The sequence below is a fragment of the Ylistrum balloti genome, unplaced genomic scaffold, assembly GCF_031769215.1.
Source record: "Ylistrum balloti isolate Yb309-2 unplaced genomic scaffold, AGI_CSIRO_Ybal_v1 Utg370094, whole genome shotgun sequence".
Lineage (NCBI taxonomy): Eukaryota > Metazoa > Mollusca > Bivalvia > Pectinida > Pectinidae > Ylistrum > Ylistrum balloti.
This window is the reverse complement of record NW_026782124.1, coordinates 518,120-533,222: the sequence shown is the minus strand read 5'-3', so window position 1 is coordinate 533,222 and position 15,103 is coordinate 518,120. Positions and strand designations below refer to the sequence as shown.

Here is a 15,103-nt window from a genome sequence, read left to right as displayed (position 1 = left end):
TGGCCACTTCAGGCTACCTCGCCCGGAGATTTCTCCTATTTTACGAGGTTTAGTTACAACCATAGTAATGTGGATATGTATACCTTTATCAAAGCGCGGAATCGCACAAAAGAAATTCCACCATCTTGTGCCATCACCTGCTCCAATCAAAATATTGACGTTTTACCAACAGTACAAGACACTCACCAATAATAAGATCGAGAGTTCACTCTCTGTACGGAGAGCTGAAAGGTGTCGCGCGCCCGTTCCCGTACTCAGGAGCGCAAGGGTCCGACAATGTCCATTACCGGATCAGACTCCAGGGAAAGAGACAGTTCGGACCATCCCCACCTGGTCCTGACTACCGCCTGTCTAATTGAACATTTGTCAATCAGGTAGAAAGTGCCTGTCGTAGTGAACATCTACGTCATACACAGGTACTAGCGACACCGGTGTGTATGATTTTAGTAAGACTTTAATTGACATACTTAGGAGCATGTTGTCCTGCTTAGAAAAATGTCTAGCATCATATTTCAAATTACTATAACGGTCGTTTGTACTGCAGGATTAATATCTACAGGTAAGTGGGATTTTCTTATCCTTCATTTGATTTTTCATATCTGTTATTTTGTAATCATTTATATTTTCTGAAGACACTTTGATAATCATTTTTTTTACATGTAGACGCCTATTCATCACTACTAATACTGCTGCTATTATTGGTACTTACATCGTCGACAGAAGTTAGTTAATATAAATATGTGTTTTTTGTCCCTTATAAAAGGGCCTTCGGCGTCCATCGGCCAAAGGGATTATCGAGACACCTAAATTTACACCACCGCTCTCGATTAAGATTTATAACTTTATATTTGTTTTATGTTCTATGTATGTGATGTAATTTATGTAATGTAGTGAAAATTCACTTGTCCGTACTATCTTTATTACTTCATTGACCAAACACATATATATACATACTCCCCCTACTTGCAGTCGTTTTAATATCAAATAATCAGTTTCAATTGAAAATACAAACACTACAAATAGTTCAAAATGTTGGTTGAAAAACACAAACTGTGTACATATTCACGGTATTGTAGCTATAGTTGCTTATATGTAATTAACACATGTTGCAAAATCAATATTAAAAAAAAAATAAAAAATCAGTGCAATTTTCTCCAGATCTTCAAAACCTTGATCAGAATGGTATCTAACAGTACCTGTTGGTACTAAGTGACGAGAGTATGTACTACATTCCGAAGGTATGACTGTATGTACTGTTTATACCTGTCGCTTAGGTTCCTGCTTGTTTTTAACCTGGGAGTATATATATGTATCTACTTAAATATTAATTTATATGTATGACGACAAACAACGTCAGAGAGGAAGTTAAAGGTTAAATATGAATATGACAATTTGTTTATAATATATATACATTTCTAATGAAACACACACTATGCTAATGCACGACAGTCTTCCATAAAATAAAACTACTGGATGAAAGACGTTTGACTTATCATGTGTATGATAAAAATTCAACTTTTTCGTGTACCGTGGTACGGGAAGGCCGCCTCTTCACTAGCATTACATATGTTAGACTTGCAGATCGGAGGTCATTTCTCCGACGACTTATGATTGAGGCGTGACATTGAACAAACCAAAATACATCTCCTTCACCAATTGTATCTCTTGGCTTTTGATAATTTTCTTTCTTTCCCCGTAAAACACCCACTGCATGACAATATTTGCATATAGGATCAATATTTTTAAAAAGTCGATGAACCCGATTACAAAAAAAGTTATAATTTCCACTGGAGTGTCATTTTTATTTGTTAATGACAGCTGTAACATTTGAGAAAAAATGTAGATATTTGAAACACAACAGAAGAAAATGATATCGATCAATTGAGTAAGGATGTGGGACAGTCAAAATAACTCGTTGTAAACCATATGCACTCTTTTTCTGTTTCCTTGATATCTAATACTGATACATTGAAATTTATTGAATTATGTGCCATTCAGTTCAAATATCAAAATTTGCCTTGTACTAAAGTTATTTATCTAATTTATCTGACGGGTTTAATATCAATTGTTAGCCAATATGTAGGTCATCCTACCCCCCTCCCCCGCCTCCTTCATCTCACCTCCAACACACACGTTTATAACGAGGTTGATATCGTGTATGGAACTTTTCTTCCTACCCACTTCTTCAGTTGAAATGTTGTACATTGAGTCAGCTGAAATTGTTCACTTACAGTATGAAAAAACCCCATTAGCTTTCAAAACCAACACGTAATCACACTTGTTCTTGTCCTCCATAAACAGAAAATGGGGATTTATTGTTGTGACATAGAGACAACGTAAAATAATAAAACAAAGACTCTCCAAGTGCTAAATGTTGGTTAAACAATATTTGTTTTTCAAAACATTAAACAAAATCACACATATATTATATCTGGGATGAGAGAGCAAGCTAACAGTTGCCTTCCTGAATACTCGTTTTCATTATCCTGGGATTTTTTCAAACCTGCAAATTTTTCTTTTGTTGATATTTTCCTACGGTTGATCGATTTGAGTTTCTGTAACTAACACACAATATAATGTCTTTCTCGTTGAACATGATAACATGATATTTGTTTACGATTACTTTTATCATTGCAGCCCCCATGATGTCTAAGTGTACCCCATGTGCCATCTACTGCTCTGACCCAGATGTGACCGGACCAAGTTGCTGGTCCTGTCAGTGTGAGCCGGACATCAGTAAGTACAATCAATTTTCCTGTCTGAATGTGTTTAACCAATCTTATCTCACCGAAGTATTGTTTAGTTTTCCACTTGACAACGTTTCTCGAAACTTCCCGTGTAGTTCGGAGTCATAGTATGACTGAAAATGGACAAATTATTGTAAAGTGTCATCGTTCTGCATGTATCTTAAAATGGGTCCTAATTCATAAAATGCAATGCGGAGACGATGCCAGTGCAGACGTACACGATGAAGTCACTTTAGGTCTTTCGTCTCGCTTATTTGGCTCTTCCGCATCTAATTCTACGATCTTGAAAAGGAGAGTATCTTTCGGGCTATATTATAGATTGTAGGTGGTAGACACACCCAGTGGTTCGTAGTAACATACTCACAAGCTTTTATGTCTAACACAAGTATTTGACGTTCTTCTAAAATTACCATTAAAGTGAAAATTCCGATTTTTCAAAATCGAAGTACTAGTATACCCCTGTCTGTTTTTGACGTATCATGTATGTCTTTAGCATTATCTAAATTTGTATTGAATGGTATCTGTCACGCGTGCGTCTCCCCTAAACTCTTCTTACAACTGTATCCATGTTTTAATCTATTTTCCTTTTTGTTCCAGATTCATCCTACCAACCCCCAAAAACATCATGCAATAACGAATCTTGTAGACTTAAGTGTAGTAAACATGGTTTAAAAGTAGACATCCAAGGTTGTCCAAATTGCCAGTGCCGTATGGTTTCAAGAATCGATGTCCCCAGTTGAAACACCCAGGAACACCTGTCATCAGAAAAGGGATACAATATTGCAGTTTCATGGAAAACCACCGATTTCAGGTCTATGAAACAATATCAGTTTAATCCAAAGGGATCAAAGAACGATAGTTATCAGAACACCTCTGATTTTGTTAGAACATTTACCGTCAGTGTTCGCATGCAAGAGGGACACATCTTTCACGTGACTGTTTTCGTATTTTTGGTTAAGGAGGAGGATTGGACAAACCGTAACATTTAAATCAATGGATGTTTCACTGACCACTGCTTGTTTTGCTTTTATATAACATTTACTAAACTTATAACAAGTGAAGTAATGAATCGCCGTGTTCCAATATATAAGACATGTGCCCATGTATGTCTCTGGCTATCAGTGTTCCCATAGACATGTGCCCCCTATGTCCCTGGTCATTAGTTTCCCTTAGACACGTGCCCTATTATGTTCGTGGCTTTTAGTGTTCCCTTAAACACGTGCCCAATTATGTCCGTGGCTTTTAGTGTTCCCTTAGACACGTGCCCTATTATGTCCCTGGCTTTTAGTGTTCCCTTAGACACACGTCCTCGTATGTCCCTGGCTTTTAGTGTTCCCTTAGACACGTGCCCTCGTATGTCCCTGGCTATTAGTGTTCCCTTAGACACATGCCCTCGTATGTCCCTGGCTTTTAGTGTTCCCTTAGACACGTGCCCTATTATGTCCCAGGCTATTAGTGTTCCCTTAGACACATATCCTCGTATGTCCATGGCTATTTGTGTTCCCTTAGACACTTGTCCTATTATGTCCCTGGCTTTAAGTGTTCCCTTAGACATGTGCCCCCGTATGTTCCTGGCTTTTAGTGTTCCCTTAGACATTTTCCCCCGTATGTCCCTGGCTATTAGTGTTCTCTTAGACACGTGCCCTATTATGTCCGTGGCTTTTATTGTTCCCTTAGACACGTGCCCTATTATGTCCCTGGCTTTTAGTGTTCCCTTAGACACGTGCCCTCGTATGTCCCTGGCTATTAGTGTTCCCTTAGACACATGCCCTCGTATGTCCCTGGCTTTTAGTGTTCCCTTAGACACGTGCCCTATTATGTCCCAGGCTATTAGTGTTCCCTTAGACACATATCCTCGTATGTCCATGGCTATTTGTGTTCCCTTAGACACTTGTCCTATTATGTCCCTGGCTTTAAGTGTTCCCTTAGACATGTGCCCCCGTATGTTCCTGGCTTTTAGTGTTCCCTTAGACATTTTCCCCCGTATGTCCCTGCCTATTAGTGTTCTCTTAGACACGTGCCCTATTATGTCCGTGGCTTTTAGTGTTCCCTTAGACACGTGCCCTATTATGTCCCTGGCTTTTAGTGTTCCCTTAGACACGTGCCCTATTATGTCCCTGGCTTTTAGTGTTCCCTTAGACACGTGCCCTCATATGTCCCTGGCTTTTAGTGTTCCCTTAGACACGTGCCCTATTATGTCCCTGGCTTTTAGTGTTCCCTTAGACACGTGCCCTCATATGTCCCTGGCTTTTAGTGTTCCCTTAGACACGTGCCCTCATATGTCCCTGGCTTTTAGTGTTCCCTTAGACACATGCCCTCGTATGTCCCTGGCTATTAGTGTTCCCTTAGACACACGTCCTCGTATGTCCCTGGCTTTTAGTGTTCCCTTAGACACACGTCCTCTTATGTCCCTGGCTTTAAGTGTTCCCTTAGACACGTGCCCTCGTATGTCTCTGGCTTTTAGTGTTCCCTTAGACACGTGCCCTCATATGTCCCTGGCTTTTAGTGTTCCCTTAGACACATGCCCTCGTATGTCCCTGGCTATTAGTGTTCCCTTAGACACACGTCCTCGTATGTCCCTGGCTTTTAGTGTTCCCTTAGACACACGTCCTCTTATGTCCCTGGCTTTAAGTGTTCCCTTAGACACGTGCCCTCGTATGTCTCTGGCTATTAGTGTTCCCTTAGACACGTGCCCTATTATGTCCGTGGCTTTTAGTGTTCCCTTAGACACACGTCCTCTTATGTCCCTGGCTTTAAGTGTTCCCTTAGACACGTGCCCTCGTATGTCTCTGGCTATTAGTGTTCCCTTAGACACGTGCCCTCATATGTCCGTGGCTTTTAGTGTTCCCTTAGACACGCGCCCTATTTTGTCCCTGGCTTTTAATGTTCCCTTAGACACGTGCCCTATTATGTCCCTGGCTTTTAGTGTTCCCTTAGACACATGCCTTCGTATGTCTCTGGCTATTAGTGTTCCCTTAGACACACGTCCTCGTATGTCCCTGGCTTTTAGTGTTCCCTTAGACACGTGCCCTCGTATGTCCCTGGCTATTAGTGTTCCCTTAGACACATGCCCTCGTATGTCTCTGGCTATTAGTGTTCCCTTAGACACGTGCCCTCATATGTCCGTGGCTTTTAGTGTTCCCTTAGACACGTGCCCTATTTTGTCCCTGGCTTTTAGTGTTCCCTTAGACACGTGCCCTATTATGTCCCTGGCTTTTAGTGTTCCCTTAGACACGTGCCCTATTATGTCCCTGGCTATTAGTGTTCCCTTAGACACATGCCCTCGTATGCCCCTGGCTTTTAGTGTTCCCTTAGACACATGCCCTCGTATGTCCCTGGCTTTTAGTGTTCCCTTAGACACACGTCCTCGTATGTCCCTGGCTATTAGTGTTCCCTTAGACACGTGCCCTATTATGTCCCTGGCTATTAGTGTTCCCTTAGACACACATCCTCGTATGTCCCTGGCTATTAGTGTTCCCTTAGACACACGTCCTCGTATGTCCCTGGCTTTTAGTGTTCCCTTAGACACACGTCCTCGTATGTCCCTGGCTATTAGTGTTCCCTTAGACACGTGCCCTATTATGTCCCTGGCTATTAGTGTTCCCTTAGACACACATCCTCGTATGTCCATGGCTATTTGTGTTCCCTTAGACACTTGTCCTATTATGTCCCTGGCTTTAAGTGTTCCCTTAGACATGTGCCCCCGTATGTTCCTGGCTTTTAGTGTTCCCTTAGACATTTTCCCCCGTATGTCCCTGCCTATTAGTGTTCTCTTAGACACGTGCCCTATTATGTCCGTGGCTTTTAGTGTTACCTTAGACACGTGCCCTATTATGTCCATGGCCTTTAGTGTTCCCTTAGACACGTGCCCTATTATGTCCCTGGCTTTTAGTGTTCCCTTAGACACGTGTCCCCGTATGTCCCTGGCTTTTAGTGTTCCCTTAGACACATGCCCTCGTATGTCCCTGGCTATTAGTGTTCCATTAGACACGTGCCCTCATATGTCCCTGGCTTTTAGTGTTCCCTTAGACACGTGCCCTCATATGTCCCTGGCTATTAGTGTTCCCTTAGACACACGTCCTCGTATGTCCCTGGCTATTAGTGTTCCCTTAGACACACATCCTCGTATTTCCCTAGCTGTTGATGTCCTGTTAGACATGTCCTCGTTTGTTCCTGGTGTTAAGGTGTCCCATTCGATGCCCGGCCTCGTTTGTCCCTTGACTTTTGTTGTTGCCTTAGAGAAGCGTCCTTAGTTGACCCTGGCTATTGTGAGGAAGTTCGTTCCCGTTCAAATAAAATAAACCAGGACGTAGATATTTCCCTGTTTCAAAAATTATGTCAATAGATTGTGACGATATGTTATTCTATGAAGGTCACGTAATCCTTTAAATAAAACTTTAGGCTTTAATCTTTTAAGACTTTAAATCTTTAAATCACGTCTTAGAATGAAAGTTGTCATCAGACAAACGGAGGAAAACAAATTCTAGTAATTCCAATGTGTAAAATGAATCATCAGATAGACCATACATCACTGATGCACAATCCACAGTAACGAGTGTATCGTCAGAAAATTGACAGGCGAAAGTAGCATCTATGCACAGCCTATACCACAGATTGGGAGAGATATATCTCCATGTCTTGCACAGTAAACATCAAGGTAAAACCATTGTTTAACCTGGTATTATTTCATTATCATTGTGTGTGTATGTTTTTATCTCAAGTGCATTATCACCTTAATGGCTGCTCACTGACAGAATAGAAAGTTGTTAATTTACGTCGACAGAAACCATTTGTAATGTTAAATGTGAAAGGCCTTTCTGTTCCAACTTATCGTCATAGGAAAGGATAGATATTTTAACAGCTTGCTCTGTCGTGGCAAAGCAATAGGGCGCCATGTTCACTCTAAAAATGCATTTTCCGCCAAATTTAAGCAGGAAAAGTGCCTTTACTCGACGGATCACCAATATTTGACTTCTTCGCCATCAGGAAGTCACGGTTATTAGAAGGTTTCTGATTTTGTCGTGTGGCGCTTTACTAAATATATGTGGACAACAGCTAGCGCCTGGACGGTCAACCCAGGAAACTCGCGCAGCAAAAAGGCGATCGCAGTACGTCACCCTGAGACTTAATTGACCTAAAACCTGTGCCACTCGGTACACATTTAGGCGTTTTCTATTCTTGTCTTACAAACGCATTTCTTTATATACAAAATCTGATAGAAGTATGAATCAAAGTACTGGAAGTACTGTAAACGACCATTTCAGTAAAGTACAATCATGTTTTTACTTCTAAATTTGATAATATGAAGTGTATATAATCATGAAGCTCATGTCTTTTACATAGTGCTACATCTAAAGGAGAGATGTGAAAGTAAGCTTTAAAGATATTGTATCTTCCTTCAACTGGATTACACAACTAGCAACTTCCTAATCTAATATGCCCATTCTTTAGACTAAATATCATTCATCTTCAACTTATGATCATTTGATTCTGGTGAGCTTAGCTTAAAAATGGCATAACAAAATATTTGCCAATATAATACATTCTAGTAAAAATGTAACCTTGACTTTTGACTTGGTGACCCAGTTTACAGCTCTTGGATTATGTGCATGTATATATATGTGTAGTTTATGTTAACTTCCCACTTGATTTCAGGCGGTTATTTAGCCGTAGAATATTGACATGGTAATTCCACAGTAAGATATCAACGATTCATTGTTCTCTATGTTATAAGAGTATGCTTTTGAGTGAATATCCTGGGCCATTTTTATATTGACAAGAAGTAAATTGATGATGTTGATATATAAATTTGTAGTTTAGACATCAATTTTATATTTCAAAAATATTACACATACCATATACTGGTGCAACATATTTACAATTTGGGAAAAAATCTATAATCTGACCCCTGTGACATTGGTATTGCGTCATGGTTATTCATCTGAGCAAGCTTAATAATCCTTCAATACAACATCACTTCCAGTCAAATATCATGACCCCGAGTCTTTTTGATGTGTAGAGGATGATTTTTATAGCATTTGACTCATGGACTATCACACAAGGGGCCCATGGACCTTAACAGTTATACGACTATAAAGACCTTTATATAACCGGAGCAGTAGAAGTAGTAGTAGGAATATTTAGCAGTTAAGGCAAAAATACCCTCAATTCTTAACAATGGAATCAAGAAGTTTGAAAATGCATTTATCAAGATGGCAGAGGGGGAGGCGATATTGTATATCATGCCGACTTAAAAAACAACACATTGTCAGGACCATTTCAAGATCATTTCAGGCATGTTATAAGCCCAAACCAACTTGTGTGGAACTGGAGAAAAAGTTTAGGAATAGCTATTTGTTCAATCATGTTCCACACTTAGTTAGCCCGGATGTAAGGCATACGGGGAGTCATAAAGTGGGAGGAAACTAGAGTACCGGGGGAAAATCCATATGGTCAGGCAAGTGACCCCCTACTTCACATTCGTCCTGTTACTAGACAAGTTAACAATTTTTCATTTACAAAAATGTGTTCAGTCTCAAATGTACGGAAGCGTATTCCGGCCACATTGTGCTTTATTTTAACTCGAAATTTCGAGTTAATAATCCGAAATTTTGAGTTAGTAATCCGACATTTTGATAAAATAAACACAATGTGGCCGGAATACGCTTCCGTACCAAGGAATAAGAAACCCAGATGTCTTAAAAGTCATCTGAGGTCTTCAGGTCTTTGGCCAGTTATACCTGTCCATCAGTCCCAGCATTGGAGCAGATAGAACAGAACTGATAAATGCATACAAAGTTTTTTAATGTTTAAAGTTGGAAGGTTAAGTTTCCCTTTGTCAAAGCATGCTACGACTTTGAATGAATGTCAAGGTTATACAAGGCAAACTATCCTGTCTTTGGGTCTTTGTTATACTGCGAAAAATTTGTTTAAAGATTTTAATAATACGACCCCTAAAGCTGTATTACCTCGTATGAAAGTCAAGGTCATTCAATTTAACGACCCAATATCAGGTCACTGGGCCTCATGGTTACTAAGGAGAAGTAGTAAAAATGATTTTCATGTATATGATTCCAATTTTGCATGAAGGTCAAGGTCATTTAGTTCTCCGACCTAGGTAGAAATTCACTATAGCATGCTGCAGACCTAATATCGAGTTCCTGAGCCTCTTGGATATCGAAAAGAAGTTGTTTTAAGATTGGTCCCTATGACGTTGAGTAAATGTCACGATTGTAAATTTCAACAAACTTGGTAACCCTTCATCTTAACATGCTTTAGGCCCAAAATCCTGTCTCTGGGCCTCATAATTATTGAGAAGTGTGTAAATGATTTTCATGTATTTGACACCTATGACCTTGAATGAAGACCAAGGTCATTCCTTTGAATACACTTGGTAGCCCATCATCCCAAAATGCTAGACTTGGCCTATCAGTTACCGAAAAAATATTGTTTAAAAATTTCAGAATATTTCACCCCTGTGACCTTGAATGCAGATCAAGGTCACTCATTCAAACAAACCTTGTAACTCTTCATTCCAGTTTGCTAGAGTCAATATCAAATCTATGGACATCCAGGACATTGAGGAAATGTTTTGACCCCCGTGACCTTGAAAGTAAGTCAAGGTAATTCATTTGAACAAACCTGGTACCCTATCACCCCAATATGCCACTGACCCAATATCATGACCCTGAAAAATTTTGTTATTGAGATTAAAGATTTTAACCCATTTGACCCCGATGACCTATAATGTAAGTCAAGGTCATTCACTTGAACACACTTGGTTGCTCTTTATCCCAGCACACTACTGGTGCAACATCATGACCCTGTTCCATTAGGTTATTGAGAATTCATTCAAATATTTTAACACATTTGACCCCCTGACCTTGAAAGTAGGTCAAGGCCATTTATTTGAACAAACTTAGTAGCCCTTCATCCCGGCATGCTACTGACCCAAAGTGTCTTTAGGTTATTGAGAAGAAGTCGAAAATGTAAATTGTTTACAATGCACAACACTGGACAAAAGGTGATCACAACAGTTCACTTGAGACTTCGTCTTCAACCTAACAATCCACATTTCAGTTCATATGCTTGCTATGTTTTCAATGTGATAACATTGTCTTAAAACAGATAAATATATAGTAATCCAGTCTCCAGGCAAGTTGCAACTAAATCCCTTGAGAGGATTTGGAAAAGAAATTTAGAACACATATTGTTGACAACCCTGGAGGATTGCTAGACAGGTCACCGGTCTACAATTTTAGTTGTTCAGGCAGAATACAGTTCTGTCTGCGGTAGAAGAATTGTTTCAAGAATTTACTGTCACTAATTTGGAAGACTTAACGTCCTATAGCACTCAGCCTTTTCAAACTCAATTACAAATATCTAGATGAATCGTTATTGTTGTATAAATACTGTTTAACATAAAGTAATAACTGATATATCATTACACTTATAAAGGGCCAACAAAGATACCCCTGTCTATCAGTGGCCAGGAGTTGTTTTATATGTGTTGTAAGTTAGAACAGTTTATGTACTTCATAAATTACAAAGAAAAAAAAAGTGATATCATGACTTGATATCATCAAGACGAAATGGTCAGGTCCGTAATTCAGTTACATTTTGTTTCTGTTACAGCAATCTGTAATCTGTAACAGAGGTAATTTTTCATCTAAATGCATCTGCTAGGAATCGAACCCGGGACTCCTGGCTTACTAGTCTGATGCTCAACCAATCGAGCTAAAGAGAAATTCTCTCTAGCCAAGTGGTATATTGCGGCTAGTATTTTACCAGGGTTACAAATCTGTATATTTATCTGAATCATGTTCTATCAATAATAGATGTTCTATCAACTTTTAGATACAGTATCAGTGTTTCCAGACCAATAAATATAAAAGTTGACAGAATGTCAGAATAATTTAGACTATCTGTATATATATTTTGATTACCAGATCTATTATTTAAATAGCTTTAAAACAACTACACTCATAAAATAACTTTGTGAGCTAAACTATTAAGATTAGATACACAAGTCAACATGAAATAATTGAGGTCAATTTTGCCTTTCTTCCCTGGGACACATCATAAAAAATATGTATAAATGATTCTAAATATACATGTATAAAATATGTATGAAAATTTATAAGCTTCAATATGTATGTATGTGAATACTTCCTCAACAAACACATCATTGTAGATTCTACTTATATTTGATCCTCAATGATACGTGACAGGAGTACCTCTGATGGGCATTTAAAATTGAAACTAATGTTACAATGAACATTGATAAGTTACTGATTTGATAAGTACAATGGATTTCAAGATTAAGTTTCAATTATCACTTGTGATATCTTACTTTTTATATTGGCTTTGACTTAGATGCAGTTATTTCTTGAGTCAAGAACTTTATTTCACAATTTCCATATTTTCTAAAACAGTTTTACATTATGCTCATTATTCAATAGATTATATGGAATATGTATAAATGTTTTATACCTGTGAGTGAAAACCAGGTATATTCTTTCTAGATATAGATAGACTATCTAGAATCTGATCTCTGACTTGACTATGTACACAAATGAACTTACATGGCACCATTAAAGTAAAACTAACAGGGGGAAACAAAATTACAATAATACATGCATACCCTGTTGAAAAAAAGGCACAATCTAAGGGGATGTCTATTTTGCTGGATGCCTTTATGGATGAATTCCACATGATACCTGGCATCTTTATATGTAACAGGACAATAGACAATGTGTAAATTGTTCAGACCACAAATATACCTACCTTAAATTGTGTGAAAAATGTGAGTTTTGGATATATATGCGAACATGGTTGGGTGTTCAGTCTTTTCTCTTGCAGTCATTTTGGTAAATTGTGAAGTGATACAACCAATGTGTTTAGTAAAAGCATCACCAATTTGAAATAATTTCTGATACAAAAATGTAAATAAGTAGTAGTTGCTAAGGTTACAGTGAAAGTAGAGAAGGAAAAAGTTTTTGGAAACAGTAATGTATTTGGTTATAGTTTTGAATGCGGAACTATAACTTTACGTGTACTACTTCCTATCCATACAATTTTTGCAACATATTTTTCATTTCGAGTGCTTTTTATATGTTCTATGAAATTTGATAAAGTTACTACAAATTAATTGCTCTGGAAAAGAATTTTAAATGTAGTTGAAAACAGTGTTTTAAATCTGCGTTAAACTGATCAATCTAAAGCCGCTGTGCAAGACTATCGACAATTTGCATTGGTTTTAGTCCTAGAAAAGAGACAGCTCATTGCAATCTTTTGTGAAATGTGTTATATAAAGAAAACAAATAAAAAATTTTTACAATAAACATTATGAAAATGAAATGTTCATTTAGACATGGTGTGAAGCAAGTGATAATAGGGTCCACTGTATTGCTCTAAATGCGGTAATACAATTTACAAGATCGGATGATGATTTAACAGGATGGAGGAAGAAAAGGGTCGTTTTAATAGTATTCATGTATCTTTTTTTTACATAAAATGGTCAAACATGAAACATCACAAATTGTTTTCAATGGCAAATGAAAATAAATAAATATGTTCCTTGCATATGTATTTTGATCGCACAAGACATAACCCTACCCGATCTTGTAAATTGTCTTCAATTCAATTGTGTTTATGTTCAAGCATGTGCACCCATAACATTACTGAGCATGGTGGTTGCCATTACATATGTGACATGTTAGAAAGAAGCTAGTATAAATATATGTGCTCTTTATAAACCATAGACTCAGGTAATATCACACTCTATACCTAAATGTGTGCATATGTACTGGCAAACAATAAAAAGTGACTGAATTTTATAAAGCATTTTGTTTGAAGTGATTGTTTGAATGTCAGCCATATTGGATTGCAGCCTTTGGATTGAAGAACCAGAAGTAGTATTGAGGGCATATTTAAAAAAAAAAAAAAAAAAAGACTGCCTTATAAGGTCATTGCAGTTAAACTTATTCTAGATTTCTAACAAATGAATGTTCATTTAAAAATTCTTTTACAATGGTATTGTAACAGATACAATGCCCCTTTTCAATCTGTGAAATATCTTATAAGATTTGCTGGTGAACTTTTGAACACCTCAGGTGCAGCATGTAGGTCTAAATGCTCAAAATAGTAGCACCAAAACAAAATGAACACAATTACTTGTAGTAATCATTACTTCTGAAAAATTGATCATTAAGCTGGGTCAGTTTTTGATTTTCCAAACCCCTCTTCCTTGTATCACTAAACAGGTCATATGTAATAGATTACCACATATTACTAAAGTAATATATTTATTAAATTAACTGTTTATATGTGTCTTTCATACAATCGTTTAAACACATGACTTGAAAGTCTTTTTGATCCCGCAGGATAACTCTGTGCTACTAATACCCATGAAGTGCTTAACATGATCATACAAATAACTGCATTTTGGAGCTACGAACTTGATTGTATAAGTGACCCAAACTTTCAAATTGCAACATTTCACACTTCTTCACTGCTTTTAATATCCATGCCATCGAACTCCATTTTGAATTGCAGAGTATTCTTTGGAAGTATCAGGAAAACGAAATAAATATTTAAAACAAAACAAACATGTGTATTTTTAAAAAAACCTTTATTTATCAGTACAATACTGATCAAGGGGAACAACTCCAATATGAATCAATGTTACAAACATTGCAGTCCTAATATTTCTTTTCTTAAAATAGTTTATATATCATACAAGCAACAGATATCTTGGTTGAGTTGGTCTGGTCTAACCAGAACCACAGTTTCTGGATTACAACATAACAACACTAGGTGTATGTGACCAGTAGCCTTGTGAACACCATTATTGTACATGGCAAGAACATCTCTAATATGGTTTCTGTGTCAAAATTCAACATCCCTTTTTTATAGAATAGTCATTCCTTTCAGAGTTCTATTGAAATTTAAACAAAGTATAAATCTAAATTACATAGTTTTTCATAAATTATCATTTAATAAAACAAAGATCACCACCACACCTGCAGTTGCCCTTCTCAAACCCCCTCTCCCATAGTAACAACAATTGAAAGTTAAGGTATATCCCCCCTGCCCCCGCCTTCATCCCTCTCCCATAGTAACAACGATTGAAAGTTCAGGTATATCCCTCCCCCCTGCCCCCGCCTTCATCCCTCTCCCATAGTAACAACGATTGAAAGTTAAAGTATATCCCTCCCCTCTGCCTCCGCCTTCATCCCTCTCCCATAGTAACAACGATTGAAAGTTAAGGTATATCCCCCCTGCCCCCGCCTTCATCCTTCTCCCATAGTAACAACGATTGAAAGTTAAGGTATATCCCTCCCCCCTGCCCCCAA

At 37.9% G+C, this 15,103-nt stretch overlaps 1 protein-coding gene across 1 annotated transcript; it reads left to right on the top strand.

Moving 5' to 3' along the window:
- Positions 1–495: 495 nt before the first annotated feature.
- On the top strand, positions 496–3,487 carry LOC132549982 (uncharacterized). Its single transcript, XM_060213976.1, has 3 exons — positions 496–559; positions 2,638–2,736; positions 3,345–3,487. Exons 1-3 carry the CDS (start codon positions 496–498, stop codon positions 3,485–3,487), a joined length of 306 nt encoding a protein of 101 aa, XP_060069959.1.
- The last annotated feature ends 11,616 nt before the right edge of the window (positions 3,488–15,103 follow it).